At 40.8% G+C, this 17,385-nt stretch overlaps 1 protein-coding gene across 3 annotated transcripts in view; it reads left to right on the top strand.

The window, feature by feature from the left end:
• Positions 1 to 17,385, top strand: part of NOL4 (nucleolar protein 4) — a 110,151-nt gene that overhangs the window by 18,490 nt on the left and 74,276 nt on the right. For all 3 annotated transcript variants that reach the window (XM_082234819.1, XM_082234818.1, XM_082234821.1), the window contains exon 2: positions 16,330 to 16,479. In XM_082234819.1, the coding sequence (XP_082090945.1) occupies positions 16,330 to 16,479 (150 nt within the window). The remainder of the gene's footprint in view (positions 1 to 16,329; positions 16,480 to 17,385) is intronic.

Genomic DNA, 17,385 nt, shown 5'->3' with positions numbered 1-17,385 from the left:
ACTCGAACCCACGACCCTGAGATCAACTGCCTCATGCCCTACCAACTGAGCCATCCCACGTGTTCCTTGTCCCATGTGCTGGTTGTACGTGTGTGTGATTCACACACATCTGTATGCCCAGCAAAACACAAACACCAATACAATCACCTCATGGGATAACCTGCTTGTGGAGTCCTGCATGGAAAGGCAGGTGTGGACATGGACATTTGGTGCTCAGAGGCAATGATGTACCAGAGTACCAGATGTTGGGAGCAAACAGCAGGAATTGCATGTCATCTTCATGTACCTCTTGTGAGCTTCTAGGCATCTGGCAGGTTGCTGTTGGAAACCGAATGCTGGAGGAAACTGTTTCACATGTTATCCTCATAAACAGCGATCTACACACTGCTGGTTCCTCCACCCTTAATGATGTGCAACCCAACCCCCAACATTGACATATGGAGAATATCTGAGCAGGGAATCTGACACATGTAGAATTCTGGTTGCTTGGCTTCCATGCACTCTGGAACCATGTGGCATTAGAGTTCCAGATTGTGTAGAAGCTTACATGCTTCTACATGTGTAGAAGCTCTATGTCAGGAGTGAAGAACCGGCAAGCCTCCAGATGTTGGACTACAACTCATCAATCCTGATCATTGGTCATGTTTGCTGGAGCCACTGGGCATAGGAGTTTGACAGCATTTAAAAGGTTTCAGGTTCCCCACAATTGTTCTCCATGCATTTGCTTCCTTCAGGTGCTCATGCTCAATTTGTGAACCTTGGGGTTAGGAGCATGTGGATAATGTGGGAAGAGGTTAGGGTTGGGGGTCTGTGGTCTAATTCAGCAAAGTGCAATATGGGAAATGGCTCTTATACTAACAGAAAATGATGCTGGTACAGACTGTGATGGGCATACACATATCTATTGATGTAGAGATATAAAATACATCAGGGGAAATCCCCTCAATATGCTCTCATATGCATTGACCCAGAAAGACACTGGAACACAAACACAGAGAGAAAACACGCCCACTTTTTCATTGGAGTCCACAGTATCTTACTAATGTGATACAAACAAACATGACTTGGTACTACTACTCTCATTCTTTTGCACACTGAGAATTCCAACAGCAACCCTTCCTCACAGCTGTCGGTTAAGGCCCCAAGCTACTGTTAAACTGACTTTCTCCAGACCAGACACACACATCCAATACATTACCAATGTATGTCACAATACAAAATGTAATAACACATTACATGATACTTATTAAAACTTAATTCAAATAAACAGGATTTCTTCACAGACCCAAACTAATGCCTTCAAATTACGAGAAACAGAATTTCAACTAAATGTTGGGAAGAGCATCCTTATTTTGAGCTATTTGATAATGGAACAGGTTGCCCTGAAAAGTGGTGGACTCTTCTTTTTCATAGGAGGTTCCTAAGCAGAGGCTGGATGGGCTACTAATTAGTAGTAAAGTTCTTGCATCAGCAATGGATTGGACCAGATGGTCTTTGCGGTCCCTTATAACACTACGATTCTGTAAACACAGAAGAGACTTGATACTATCCACACCAAAGTTTTTTCATTTAGTGTGTTAATTTTTCTTATGTAGATGTACAGACATAAAAAAAATGCAGATCTACTGTATATGTTGGTACTGCTGATACATAGACAAACACAGAGAATACTGAACAAAGTGGAATACCTTCTCAGTCAAAGTTAAATAGAACTAATAAAAAAAGAGTTTGGGTCACTTTTGTTGCACTGGAAGTGTTTAATTTGTGACATAAAAAGTGCTAGGGCTAGTTTGCTCTTAATTTGAACCCTGTGATCTGGAAGCCCGCACCAAACTAAGATGAGTGGGGGCAGTTGTGGTTAATCAATGGTAAGGAAATAGCATTTTGCACCTGCACAAACTACTATTCCTTATTAGATCATCTGCTGAAAACAGCTCTAAGACTCAATCTTAGCATAGCATGACTCAAATTCAGTTTATAGTCTGAGCACAACCTCGGACACTATCCACAAAACTGCCAATTTATTTATTTTTACTGGGAGTAGCTGTAAAGTGCAAGGTTATTATGAAGGCAAGTGCCAAATCTCTCTTCATTCAGAATCTATCGTGCTCTGACAGAAGAGCTGAACTATAGAAGCGTATACCAGAAAAAGATGGCCCGAAGTACCATTGCAGCATCTACTTCAATAATTATTAGTCATCTTAGTATGGCAACTATTCTATACATGCCTATACAAAAGTAAGTTCCATTGAGTTTAGTGGGGCTCACTCTCAGGTTAAGTGGGTATAGGATTGCACCCTAAGCCTTTATTATTAATCCCATCTGGTATGTCAGAATCTCAGTTTCATACTACTTTTACTGCTATTCTCATTACCACCGATTTAATACTTTCACTCTAAAGTGCTATTTGTATAAGCCTAATCGCTTCAGTTATAATTGCACTAAAGGATAAGGCTTCCCACCAGCAATGGTTCTGATAGAGATTGTTCCTATCTCTCAGATTTCAGTGTCCATCCCATAATTTGATCAATTACATACCTAATAGATAGAGGAACAAGATTTGTTCCCATAGTTCTTAGAAGTTTCAACAATATGTGCTTTTAAAGTTTGGCTGGAAACAGGTGAGACTGACATTACTATGACTATTCTGATATCACTGGTCTGCTTGTTAACCTATACCTATTGAGATTCCAACCATATTTGTTTGTTTGTTTATATAAAAAAATCAACTTTATAACGCATTTCAGCCCTCAAAAGAGTTTCCAAGTTGATTTATAGTGTTAAAATAAGAGTATTAAAGCATGAGATTCTTTATCACAGGATTGTGGGTTCGTAACCCGCATTGGACAAAAGATACTTCCAATGCAGGGGGTCCCTTCCACCTCTACAGTTCTATGATTCTTTTCTATGTCAGTAACCCCCTCCCAAAAAGGCCCACAGATAGGTATGTGTTAAAACAGGGGGATGACGATGACTTCTGACTTGTGGGTCCCAGGTTGACCCATGGAACTGTTTTCCACAAGCCCACACACACCCCACACCTGAAATCCTAAATGATTTAAAATGTTCTAAATACAAGCCCTGTTTGCCAAGGAACAGCTGGAAGCATGAAACGTACTTCTGATTGTCCCTTGGCAAACAGGGCTTGTATTTGGAACATTTTAAATTTGGCACCAAATGCAAGCCCCACTGGGATTGGTTTTACTCTGGAGCACCCAGACAGAGCTCCTGAGAGTAGCTGATCCCTCCTGAAAGCAGAACATGAAGACAATGCCAGTCAGCTGAGACCACAGAGGGCAGTCCCTACTATTTCCTCCCTGTATGTGGGAGGAGACTAGCAGCACCTTCTATTCACTGAGAGGCCACTGTAGAAGTGGAACTGGGGGCTCTGATGAGGCGGCAGATCCAGTTCCAAGGAACACACTGCAGTCATTGCTGCCACTTGCAGCAGCAGCAAGCAATGCATTCCTTGGAGGCTGGATCTGCTGCCCCTGTGGATCTTGCCACCTGAAGCAGTTTCCCCACGTTGCTTCATGGGTGGGCTGCCCTGTCCTTCAGGTAACCAGGTCCTAAGCCACATAGAACTTTAAAGATAAGTATAAGGACTATGATTGTTCGTAGAAATTGTTTGGAAGCTAGTGCAGCTCCTTAAGCACATGCAAGCTGTGTCCCCTAAGTTACGTCCCAGTTAGTATCCCAGCAAAAGGAGAGAGACAGCAAAAATCCAGCTGAAAGTCAAACTAGGCATTCCAATATTGAAAGAACCAATAATTGCATGAATTAGGTCCCCCCCCCAAAGGTAAATTGCAGGTGTGAGAGTTTGGGGGAAGCCATCCCAGGATTCTGGAAGAGCTGGCAGCTTTAATCCTTTGCCCTCCTGCTATAATCCCAATCTGGATTGGGTCCTCTAAATCAATTTACATAGAAAGGAATGCTTCCATGGGTACAGCTGGAGCTTTTCATCCAATGCAAGAAGCAGGTGCAGAAGGCCAGCTCTGGCTTAGGACCACAGCAAAAGGAGGAAAGGCTAAAAAACAGAAAACAAACTCAGCCTCCATCAGGGTCCCTAAGAAAGTATTTTCCCATCTTCCCTCCACATAAGCATTGCAGCTTTCTCATGCTGATGACAAGGACTTGGGGGCCTGCCAGGTGACAGCAATCAATGAAGGCAGGAGTGTGAAAATCCAGTTCAATAGCTGTAGAGTGATAAACAGTATCTGGAAGAACAGACCATTGATGTCATAATCACATCAGCCAACAGGGAGATGTTTTCAATATGCTTAGCCAAAAAGAACAAATCCCCCTATGAGTAATCGAGGGGCCAAGCTAGGGAAGTAGATTCACCTGAAAAACTTTCTTTTAAAGGTACTTCTGGATGTAGTTCCTTAGAGCCTTCAATTCTGGCATTTTATACCCCAGATCCTGTCCACTGGGAGAATAATAGGATCTGTTGGGAGATAAGGGTCCTGGGTTTGAAATCTTGATGCTTCATTGATAGAGTGCCAGCTTATACATAGCCAAAAAAGATGGCAAAAGAGGACACAGATTTGTGTAATGTTTGCATATATTTTCATGGTTTAAATAGAATTACATTGTATTTCACCATTGTAGGGAAGACTATGACCTATGTGCCTGCTCAGCCTGCTGTCCAGGTGTTAACTGTTGATGGACAACTTCAAGGCCCCTGCTCTGCTTATAGTTCTTTATCTTTAAACTAGAGTTGGACCAGACACCCCTTCAAACGGACGACTCCTTCAGGCAGAGAACTGTCATCTATAAAGTAAACCACATGGCCACACTAGCAGAGGCAGTTTTAGGGTAGTGCAACCGGTTTGGCCACACTGGGTGCTGTGCTGCATGGGGAGCCACAACAGTGCTGTAGAACAGAGTGTGAGAGGTGGGGTGCCAAATTTTAGCAGTGTACTGAAATTTGAGAGCCCCCAATCTGCCACTGACACTAGGCAAACACAGACTAATGGAACCTTAGGGTGTTAAAATGGTCCTGAGTGTGGAGACAAGCTTTAGGGCAAAGTCTATGAGGTGGCTTCATTCAGAACTTCAGGGGGTGTGGCTGGGCAGCATTTCTTCATAGTGTATAGGTTCTGAAGCAGGGGTAAGCACTTGGGCAGGTGGGGTTTGTCCATAGACCAGGATGTACAGCTGTTAGACACTCATTTTATTCAATGCATCATTCCAAGAGGTAAGAATCACAGGGCCCTGGACCATATTGATGCCCTCACCCAGCATACAGATGCCCCATTAACATTGGACTTGTCCCTAATAAAAAAGCACATTGTGTCCCACTTGTGACTGCCTCCCTTGCTTCAATCAAGTTCATACATGAAATGAGGATTAAATATCAGCAAAGACTGTGTGGCAAGTTAAAAGTAGTAATGCTAGCTCAAGGAAATTACAGGTCCCTAGAGGAGAGATGAGCACTGTTACATCCTCCCCTCTGTACAAACGATTTGCTCTCTTCCCATAGAGAGTATTTCACTCATTCACTTCCACAGTCCTTAATCCCTGTAATGTGCTGGTCCAGGGTTTAGATTAGTTAGCCCTTCAAACACCCATTGATCTCACTGATGATCAGGTGTTAAAGAATCATGCTATTAACCCACTCTAGTTCCTGGATCGAAACATTAACAAAGTGGTGTGGAGGAAATTGCAAGGAACTGGCTCCCACATTGCAGTGGTTAATGCATCCATTTGCCTTATGTTGCAATCTCATGCAGTTACTTAGGAAATAAGCCTCACAGAAGAGAATTAGGCATACTCCCAAGTAAACGTGCAGAAGACTGGGTTGCTGATAGATTGCAAAACATTTAAAGCAAGCTGTAGGTTGGAATATATATGGCTTACCTTGCATGTGTTTTATCTTGTGGCACTATTTAAATGGCATTCAGAAAAGCATTACACTTCCAAACCCATTCCCTTGCTGATCTCTGGATCTTCATCGCAGTGACATGAAAACTCCCTCAAAGAAATTTCAGTAGAAATGTCCAACTCCCTCTACTGGAAGTTTCTTGTAGGATAACAGAGAAAAGGTAAACTCTGCTGTTATGCATCTTGTAATAAGATCAACAGAGTGCTCTAGTGCAAAATCAGATGAAACAGCGCTATGAAGCCTTTTCTTGTACACTACTTCAAATTACTTTTCTTTGGTAGAACATTTTCTTACATTTCCTTATCACCAATGCAGTTTGGGTAAACTAATCAAACTGTGTTTGGGCAAATATTTTTTAAGCAAACATACACATTGACTAAGTTGCACATTGTATTAACAGTAATGCTGCCAGTTAGTTAACTGCCTACTTACAAACATACCCCTTTATTCAGTCAGCTTAATTTTTTGTTTGTTTGAATAAATATCTTTATTGCTTTATTTAAAAGAGCCTTCTTCTGAAGCTGGCCTAATGTGGTATCATTCAGAACTGGAGGTCACAAAGTTACCAACTTTCAACACCTTCTATTGAAAATATTTAATTATTTCCTTGTGAAAGTGATGTCTTTCTTTGCCATTACGTACACCACCTGCTTAGTACCACCTGCCCAGGGTCTAAAGTATTATTTTGGGTGGCAGGTGTGGATCATTAAAAAGATGCAGTATTTTCACACTGTGCAGACAGTGTGTTCAAAGAGATAAACAGTGGAGGCTGGTCTGTTAGAATGACTGGGGCACTGCCCCAGCAATTTCAGGCTGCCCTCAGCCAGCCCCACCTGCCTGCTTTCTCTTACAGTCAATCCAGTGTGAGGAACTGTTTGCCAGCTTCCTCATTTTTAGTCTTAGTGTTACCCTTGTACAACTCAATAGGGAGGAGAATGGGGACAAAACTAGACTAAGTTGGCTCTGCCTGTCATTGGTTGTGGTTGCATCAGTCAGTGGCTTTGACTGCAATCATTGCTGACTTGCTGCCTTATGCCCCACCAGTCCCAATGGACACTACCCACCATTGCAAACAGCATTTGCTAATATTGATGGTTTGTTATGAGTTTGAGTTACAACTGATGGCCTTCAACTTTTCAAGAGCTAGCACCCATTTGGAAACCCAAAATGTTATCTCCAAACTGGGCAGGGTTGTGAACTCCTCTTCCCCTGATGAGCATTTGCTGTTCAGCTCTTCCGCCTCCAGGTCAACGGGAGGAGTTGAAAGAGCACACTAGCAGTGTGCACTGTGTACTCAGGTAAGGAGAGGATATTGCATATTTTCAGGGTTGCCTCCTTGAAAAAGTATGGACTGAGGTGTGGAATGAGGACCCAGAATCCTGGACAATACTTGTGGTGGTACTAATTTGCCCTGCAACACGTGAAAGAAAACACAGGACAAACGAAAGTGTGGATCTGCTCCCAGCCGTGCCAAAGCTTTGAAACTACATTGTTCTCAGAGAGGTCTTTCCCAAGGATTCAACTTGGGACATTTTGCATGCAGAGCATGTGCTCTATCACTAAGTTATGCTCCTTCCCCAGTTTAGCATCCAGTTTTGGCTCCCGCTACTTTAATTTGTTTTATATAATATTTTAATCTTGGACAGTTGTTTGCTTTGTTTTCATTTACCTTCTTAGCTGCTTTGGATACTGAGTGTAGAAAGGTGGGAAAGTAAAAAATAGAATTCAAGTTATAAACAGTCAGATTCAGTCACTTCTGGAGCAGGGTTCTCTAGCCAGTATCAGCCTGCAACCGGAACACTGGCAGGGCTTTGTTTGACAAAGGAGTTCTCTGAACCTTTACTTTTTAACATCCACTAGAAACTACATCTTAAAGCCTCGCATACATATGATGCATAGTGCACAATGTATAAATCATATCAGATATGTGAGGGGTGTCTAGCTTCAGAGTTCCTGACAACATGTGTTAGAGAAGGACAGCACCAAAGTTCCTAATAGCATCTTTGTTAGCAACATAGCAATATATATCAATATATATCAGTATTGATTACATTAACTATGAAAAACCATACTCAGCTTTTCCATGCTAAATGCCCAAGGTGACTAGCAATAATAAAACTCACTCACACACAAAACACTAGCCAGTTAAGAATGAAAGCCAGTAGTCAATGCAGCATGGTTGTTGCTGGCATCCATCTGTCTCGGGAGGCAATGGAAGAGTGTGCCTTTGGGGGGTGAAGTCAATGCAGCAGGGTACAGAATATTTAATTCAACAGGCCAAAGGCCTGCTGAAATAATGTCTGCTCTTGTAAGTGGAATGCCATCAAAGAGGGACAGAAATGGCAGAGCCTGTGCACAGCCACAGAGAAGGTTCTCTCTAGCATCTATACCAAATGCACATCTGATGTGGGCAGAATGCAGAAGAGAGCTTCTTCTGAACTTTTTAATAGGCGGGTTGGTTCATACTGGAGAGAATGGTCCTTCAGGTAACCTGTCCAGAAGTATTTAAGCTTTGCTGTTTATTACTTGCTAATGTGTCTAAATATGCTGTGGGCAAGAGGGGAAAGATTTGAGATTCCATGTCTTTTCAAAAGTGGCTATTGGGGTGCCTACTTTAACACTCTATTTTTTCCTTCCATACCATACAATTAGGATTATATCCAGGATGTGCTGTGATTTGCCAGCAATTCCTGTTTGTCAGTATAGTCCCATTCAATCTGCAGCTGAGTGCAAATTACCAGAACTGATCCATGTTGTAGCAATGGCAAAAAACAAACAAAAAGGTGTGTTGGGCTTGAGAGGGCCAGGAGCAAAGCTGTACAAAGTAGACAAAAGGTCATCAAGGGCTTTTTGCCTGTCTAGCGCTTCAACTGCCATTGGTACAGGACTGCTGGACCTAATGAACTGCCCTTTGCTTTCTTTGAGACTGCTAGCAAAGGTGCCAATTAAGAGTTTGTTACTGCAATGGTTTTGGGAAAGAGACGGTTGTCCACTGGGAAAAGAATGGAGACAATGAACCTGTTTACAACAAACTGCTGTACAGCTGCTGCATTGCAGAATCATAGATGTAGACGATTAGGTCATCTAGTGCTGACATTACAAGATTGATGCCTCCAGCACAGTCACAAGTTGTAAGAGAAAGAGAATCAGCTCAAACCTGTCATGTAGAAGTTTGAGACCCGACTTGCTATTACCACAATCTGGTTCAGAAAGTTCAAGTTATTTAGCTATGGAGCTGGATCAGAGGAGAGAATTTGATAGCAGTAACAGAGAGTCAGTGCCAATGCATTAATTTAAAATGTAATTTATTGTCTATGATAGGAAACATGAGGACCAGCGCCTCAGTCAAAGGTCTTCTCCACTGACAATTTGACAAGCAGCTGTATCCTCTTTCAAACTTCTGATAACTTTTGAATAAAGAATGAACTAGCTGAACTGAGGGTGCGCACATCTTGGTGGGTTTGTTTTTTTTGGCAGTTTGTATATTTTGTTCCTACTTTTGGTGTGGCCATATTCTAACCCTTTTTCTTTTAATAAAACATTTCAATATTACTTTAAACTTTTATTTATATTGATTACTCTGTGCAAAACTTTTATGTATTTTAAATTCTTTTTTCACATTGTTATTTTTCTAAATTGTTAACCACTTTTCTGGAATGTTTGTCACTGCTTTTTTTTTAGCTCACATGGTTACTATGTTTTCACTTTCAAAAATTTCATTTTTCATTTCTCCTTATTTAAGCTCCTATATTTGTTTTATTACATTTGCAGTTATAACCGCTACTTTTCTAACTTACTCATCATCCTATATATATATGGTTTTCTACCTGCCAGTGGTTGTGAGCTGTTGGTTTTTAAGGTATTATCATAATCTGAGAAAGAAATCCTGACTAGTGTGACCAGTTTTCTAGCATTCCTCTCCATAATCGTATACTGTATCTGCTTTTATTCAGGCATGATATGCAGAGAAAACTGCAGGGCAAACAGTGTTGTCATAACAAGGAAGCAAGGTCTGTACTCTGAAAATAAAATATATTATTTCCCCTAATTCTGTCAGGTCATCAAGTCAAGTCCCATTTTAGAAGGTCTCTGATTGAACCAAGGATGGAAACAGGTGATGCTATCTAACTGGAGGACTTCAAGGCTGTAATCTGGATGTACAGGTCTAGTTTATCTAACTGCCACAGGCGAAGAGACAGATCATGAGTTGTCAAACTCCATTGATTTCCCTGGATACTTTGATTCATACCTACTGAAGATCTAACAGTAAATGCATAGTTCTATCTATGTGTTATCTTTTGGGATGGGCTATACTAATATAAATCTGATAAAATCCCAGACTTATCACATTTATTATACAGTTCTGATTCCTGTGGAGAGTTATTGCTTCACAAGTTTCTCACCTCATTCAGCACATATAGAAGAAATAAAATCCTAGTTAATGATGGTTTGATGTTTTGTATTCCCAGCTGGATCAGCTTTGGTATCAATACAGAGGCAGACGAACAGATCCTTTGGCAAACCCGCTTGGCTTTTTAAAACTGCAAAAAGCGATAATATATATTTTTAATTTGAGTTTTATGTACTATGTTACCTATGTCTTGAGAGTTCAGTCCATCAAAGTGCAAATAATTTTAAATGACACTTTGGTTGTGGATAGGTGAGATTGTCAATTCTGCAGATCAGTGTAAAGATTTTGTGCGTCAATATGCTTAACTGCACAATGCTATGGATGTTTATTCAGAAGTAAGTCCCACTATGTTCAATGGTGCATGCTTCAGGGAACTGTGACTAGGATTACAACCTCAATAAAGTTATTAAATGCACATTTGAGTATAGATATTCAAAAATAGATTTCAGTCATGTATGTTGCACATACATGTGTGAACATATTAGATTGGAGTTATACTTAGGGTAGATTTCAATACTTGTACTTTAAGTAAGACTAAGTGTGGATCAAACCCTTCTCTAGAAGTGTGCAAATACAATAGATATAGAATTTTCAACAAGTTCCATTTTTACTTCTTTATCTAACATCAAATACATCATCTTTTCATGCTCAGTGCAACGATTCTGCCATGATTTTACAGTGTTAAATGGTGGGAAAAGTAAAAATAACCAAGTGGGTCAGCACTGAACATTGCCTGATATTTCCATTACTATGAAAATATTATCTTCTAATATAGAGAAAACATGCTTGCCATTTATATTTTGTAGTGTAAACATTATAAGGTTGGATTAGTGAGCTTTCTGATGCTCTTATGCTGCAGCTGACTATTTTTTTAATATGTAACTTCAGACCTAAAAATATTATGGTGCATAAGAAGTCTGAAATTAACAGTCCAATTTAACCCTTTAAAGTAATACGTGATTTTTTAAAGAATATAGTTTGAAACCCTACAAATGCTTCCAAAATGACATTTATGCATGATGAAAGAGAATTTTCAAGAGACCTATTTTCAAACAGACACGTGAGCAGTAGATAGGATTATTGCTTCTTTTTTATTTTATTTTATATATTTTTTGAAGCAAGGGGAAATGAATACACTTTATTTTCACAACTTTTTTTGGTTTCAACACTTTACTGAAAATGCTGATGGGTTACAAAAGCAAGATGGCATACTGAAAATGTTTATGTCCATAGTTAGACTTGTTTTTTGTCTACTCTGGATGGAATAACACAGAATCATAAAAACACAGAACTGGGAGAGACTTCATAGGTTATCAGATCCAGCTTGTAGTAGGATATTGTAATTAAGGATGAGCAGATCCCCTTCCCCCATTTCCATTTGGGTGGGTTGTCTCTGCTGTATAAATGTCACTCTGCCTGCCTTTTGGTTTAGCTTGTAAAATTTCAGAAATTAATTTCAGATGTGACACATGGGTAATATGCTGTAGTTTTCCATTGTTGGATAAGTGACCAAAAGTAAGTAACGGTAAGACGCCTCCAATTCATCTTTTTGTCTCAGGGAATAATTCACCTAACTATACAACCAGTGGTTGGTTTTTTTCCTGGGGGGTACACAGGGGTATGCATACCCCTAAACATTTTGTGAATCTAAGTTTGGCCTCATTGCCTCCTGCAGTTTTCGTCAAATTCATGTTGGTAGTTAAGGACTGTCTACTGAATAGTTTTATTATTATTATTATTATTATTATTATTATTATTAATACACTATTTAAGATGTTTAAACTGGCCTGCTTCACACCTCAAGTTAATCTATAGGTAATGTTTAATGGGGTGTATGGGGTGTTAGGGGAGGGGTATATGTCATTCTCCTTCTGGGGTAGTTTGTCCACCTTTGGTTCCCATGCTGCACTCAGCTCTCAGCTGTGGCTCCTAGAAGTGACCACACACTGGGAAATGGATTTGAATGGCTAAACTAGGCGAGTGTAGTCGATGGGTCTCAAACCCTTGGGGAGTTAGGAACTTCCCCTGCAAGCAGACAGGCTCCAGTAGATTGAGGAGACAAGACCCAGAGTGGGTCCACTGGCCAAGATGGCGGTTTCTGCATGTGCTGCAGAGAGAAGTGAGGAGCAGATGGGGCTCATCAACCTTTGAAGGTAGCCCATCTAAGAGAAGGAAAACTCTGGCCCATAACCTCTACTACCTTGCAGGACATCTTCAGGATAAGAAAAGGCTGAGGAGTAAATCCTACTCAAATCTGGAGTGGATTGCTAAAGTGGTTAGCTGATGTCTTGTACGCCTCCTTCTGGCAACTCCCGCAGCCAGGCTGGCACCAAACGTATTTCACTGCTTTCCTTTGTACCCCATCAGCAAGGCTATCGTCTAAGCAGCCCAGGCTTGCACCCTGGGAACGTCACTTTGGTGCTGCTAATGCAGCAGTTTGACTTCACTGGAGGTGCACACCATTGTCTCTTGAGAGAGAAGGATGCCAACAACTAAGTTTAAGGGTATACACAGTCATTGCGTATTATCAATAGATGTTATCTTCTCTTTGTAGTATATGAATGGATTTTAAAATTAATTTTAGATCAGTCCAGCATATGGTTATATAGGTTTAGGAGACCCAGTGGCCCGATTTTAAATTCATATGCTTTGAAGTAAATCCACCTGACTTTGATGGATCATATTTTGTAGTACATAAACCATACCAGCCACATACAGTAGTCTAATTGGGAGATTATTGATGTATGGACCCCTACAGCAAGGCTATCCCTGTCTAGGAACAGTCAAAGTTGTCACACCAGCCAGTTAGCAATGGGCACTCCAAGCCACTGAAGTCACCTGGGTCTCCAGTGATAGCGGTTGATCTAGGAACAACACCAAACCATACACTTGCTCCTTTGGAAAGAGTGCAATGCCATACAGGGCAAGTATGCAACCCAATTCCTCTACCTGAGAACCACTGATTCATAGGGTGTCTGTATTGTCAAGATTCAGTTACAGTTCATTAGCCCTTATCTAGCCCATGATTACATCCAGGCACTGATCATGGATTAGATAAAAGCAGTGCTTTTTTCCTGGGGGTACGCAGGGGTACGCATACCCCTAAACATTTTGTGAATCTAAGTTTGGCCTCTTTGAGGGGTAGTATTTCAATATGAGTAGGAAAATGAAAGTACGCTTAAACATTTTTTTTTTGAAAAAAAAGCACTGGATAAAAGACAATGGTTTGGAAAAGATACTTATCCCATTTCTTTAATGAAGTAAGTACATGCATTTGGGGCGGGGGGCAGGGAGCACAAACTTTGCCCACCTTCTGTACATGTATTAGCAGCCAAACACATAAAAAAATTCCTTATCTGGAACCGTCCTCAGGGCTGGACAGCTAGAATTTAGCATATATGTGTAAGGAAAGACTGAATATGAGAGCATCCACAAAGAATATTGTCAAATGGGACCATTGTTTGAAGGCATGCATCTTCATCCTTGCATGTTAGCCAGTGCTGTGAAATATGGATGGGATCTGCACAAGAGTACTCAAGTCACAGAAAAACAAGTTGATTCAGAGGTGTCTTTGCTAGTTGGTTAGCAATGATGTGAACATCAGTTGCAAGGTTTTGAGATGTAGGTGGCACTGTTAACTATGGAATCTATAAAGTCAAATTCTCTCACACAGTAAAAGCAACTAGTGGATACTTATAAACACTGCTTTAGTGACACTACTCAGTGGAAAAAGTAGGCTAGATGGGTACTGTAAATGTACATCAACAGTCTGTTCAAAATGAGAGTAAGTGAAGCAGGTGTGCTGAACATTGTGTTTATTCATTTATGAACTTGATTTTTAAGGAAAATTAAGCCAGGGCTTAATTTGTGATTAAAGACAAAGAGTCCCCCCACACCAAGGATTTGGGAAGAGGGCTTCCAGATCAGAAGGTGGTGTTTCTATATAGATCTAAGCTCCAGTATCTACCTGAGAGTTATCTATCTGGGATTCTAGGTTCCCTCTGGCTCATTTTGTATAAACACAGATTCATGTATCTGTACTTTAACTTTCCACTGCCATCAACTCAGAATGCTTTCAAAACCTAGCAACATGAATTTCAGGCATAGGCATAAAATAGACAGGATGAAAATTGCTGGTTTATTAAAGGGATACCATGTACATAAGAAAATACAGATACACTGGGATCTTAAAAGGTGCTTGTTGACAGTTTCTGAAGACTCAAGAGACATTGTTGCTGACAGCAGCCTCTAAGTGGCTTTCATCTCAAGCCGAATTCCCTAAACTTCCATCCCACAACCCAGTCCAGCTACAGCAGACAATCTGTCTCTGTACCCCCAAAGCTAGGGTTGCCATACATCTGGGTTTTCCTGGATATATCTGGAATACCGCAGTTGACAGTAGTGTCCAGATAGGAATGTAGAAAATGTCAGGGAATATCCGGATGTATGGCAGCCTGTGTCGGCAGTGCAATTGTGTCCAAAAAGCTCAACAATTCTGGGCAAAACTGAAAAAAAACCCTCAACAAATGGCTATACCTCAATTATTTCCCTTAGCTGTTCCTCACAACTTTCTCCCTCCAAGCCCTCAGCCATCAAAATCCCAGCTGCCTTCCTCTCACTGACAGTCAACTCCCCATTGACTGGAACCTCCAACCAATCAGGGACAGGCCCAGAATTACAAAAGCCATCCTCACTTCTGCTTTGATCCCAGAATGTCTTGGGAATATTTCCCCTGCCACCCATGCCACTGCCAAGCTTGGGGAGGAGGATGAGCCTCTCTGTGGCCACTGCTACCAGCCTCCTCCCTTGGGCAGCTCGTAGTAGCTGCTGGAGAGCAGGCAAGGAGGGGAGGCTCAGTGGCGTAGCATGGGTTGTCAGCACCCGGGGCAAGGCAAGTAATTTGCGCCCCTTAACCTGTGGATTTGTGCCCCCTAACCCGTGGATTTGCGCACCCTAACCCTAACCCCCAGATGTTGCACCCGGTGTGGCCGGGCCCCCCTGCACCCCCCACGCTACGCCACTGGGGAGGCTGCTGCCACTGAGGCCCAGCCCCACATGACGTACCAGCTTTGAGAGGCAGGCAGAGGGCTGGGTTGTCCTGGGCAGGAAGAAAAGGGGAGCAGAATGGAGTACAAGGAGTATTGACATTCTAAAACTATTTTTGTAAATCTACCAAAGAAATCAAATCAAATTGAGATTAAGGGGTTTTTCTCAGGACAGTGTGGTGTGTGCGTGCTGTGTCCCATTGGTGGAGTGGTGGTGACATTCTCCCTTCTTCTGACAGGAAATCCTCTTCCGGTAGGGGACAAAAAAAATGGGGGGTTGAGGAGGGTCAGTTGTAGGGGGAGTGAGAAATGACCCTATTTTCATCTGACGAATGTTGGAGGGTATGAGACCACATAATGATTTATTATTTCAGACATAAATATATGTGCAGCTTTTCTGCATACAAACGCTAGATGAAACCTTCTAACTCCTCTTCCTTGTGAGAATGTGGTTATACATAGGCATACTTTATATTTATTCTGATCAGAAGTTAAGATGCAGTCTCTTTTCTCTAACTATATCTTTTCATAACCAGAATGATATTACTAATAGGGTACTGTTGTTTTTTTACAAATTTGTGGCTAGACCTCATTGTAACTGAAGCAATTGTTTTTCCACTTAAGAATTAGTGAACATGTTTATAACATAGTTTTAAAAATGCTTTTTTTGATTTTGCATCAACTTCATGTAACTTTGAAGTGCTTTAAATAACATGGAAATCACCATCAGTGAAAAGCTAAGATAACCCAAATTATCCATTTTTGAAGGCTTTCCTCCCCACTTAGAATCTTATTCAGAGAATTCTTTATTTATTGTGCAATTATAATGTTGCTGTCATTGATTGAGCTGCTAAGTATTACTCTTGGATAGGGATCTTTAGATGTCAGTGCCAAGGGTCTTTATCTAATCAACTCTAAGTAACAGGATGTGTTTTCCTGGTAGTTTTATCTATTCATCTTGTGCTCCCTATCATTTTTTCCCCTAGGATGGAGTTGGCGTAGATGAGAAACTGTCTTTAAGACGGGTAGCAGTTGTTGAAGATTTCTTTGACATAATCTACTCCATGCATGTGGAAACGGGGCCCAATGGAGAACAAATCAGAAAACATGCAGGACAAAAAAGAACTTATAAAGCAGTAAGTAAACAACCTTACAAAACAAAAACACTTGTGCAACTCTAATCTTTTATCAAGATTACCTTACTAGAACTGTAATTTGTCTGCTACTCTTAGCAAACCATGTATTCCTAATAACATATGTTTCTATTAAAACATTTTACAAAAGCTATAGATATGCTCTAATATCTCTGGCTACGTACTTACCAATTTGTGTTCTGTCGGCCTGAAGTGAGATGAGCGCTGCAACCCATAGTCACCTTTGACTGGACTTCGCTGTCCAGGGGTCCTTTACCTTTACCTCCTTATCAATTTTAAGGGGAAATTATACAGGCTACATTATGTTATGTCCAAATACTGTGTGAGTTGCTTGACTTCATTTCTGTGGTGGAAATTATGAGGACATACCAGGATCAAAGCAGATTAAAAATCATTGGCTAAAAATATTTCAGTATTGTTTCTTATACATACTCATGTGTTCAGGAAAGCATTATATGTCATGTCTGTATAAGTGATTGAGAAATAAATATATATGATGCTCATACAAACTTATGTGCTCACATCTAACTGACTCCTATAGGTTTTAAACTTTATTTTTATTGATGTTTTTGAAACAAAACTTATTTGTGGTAGCAGTTAACCAAGAATATATATGGCAAAATCCCTTCTCCTTTACTGATGAACTACTCTCTCAAATTATCTCCCTTGTTTTAAATAATATAGAGGAAAACAATCTTAAGTTAGGATAATGGGGTTACATTTTTCAGCGCATGGTTCTTTCATTTTCCAAGTAGCAAAGGACCTGTTCAGAAGGAGGCCTGTGACCCTTACTGAACTTCATTCCTGATGGTCTAGCTTTAATGCTTCAGCTTTCCTTTTCCCAATCACAGTCTCTTTCTTGAACTCTGTTCTCCCTACCTACTGCAC

This window comes from Podarcis vaucheri (assembly GCF_965113315.1).
Source record: "Podarcis vaucheri genome assembly, chromosome: 8".
NCBI lineage: Eukaryota > Metazoa > Chordata > Lepidosauria > Squamata > Lacertidae > Podarcis > Podarcis vaucheri.
This window is presented reverse-complemented; position numbering and strand designations above follow the sequence as displayed.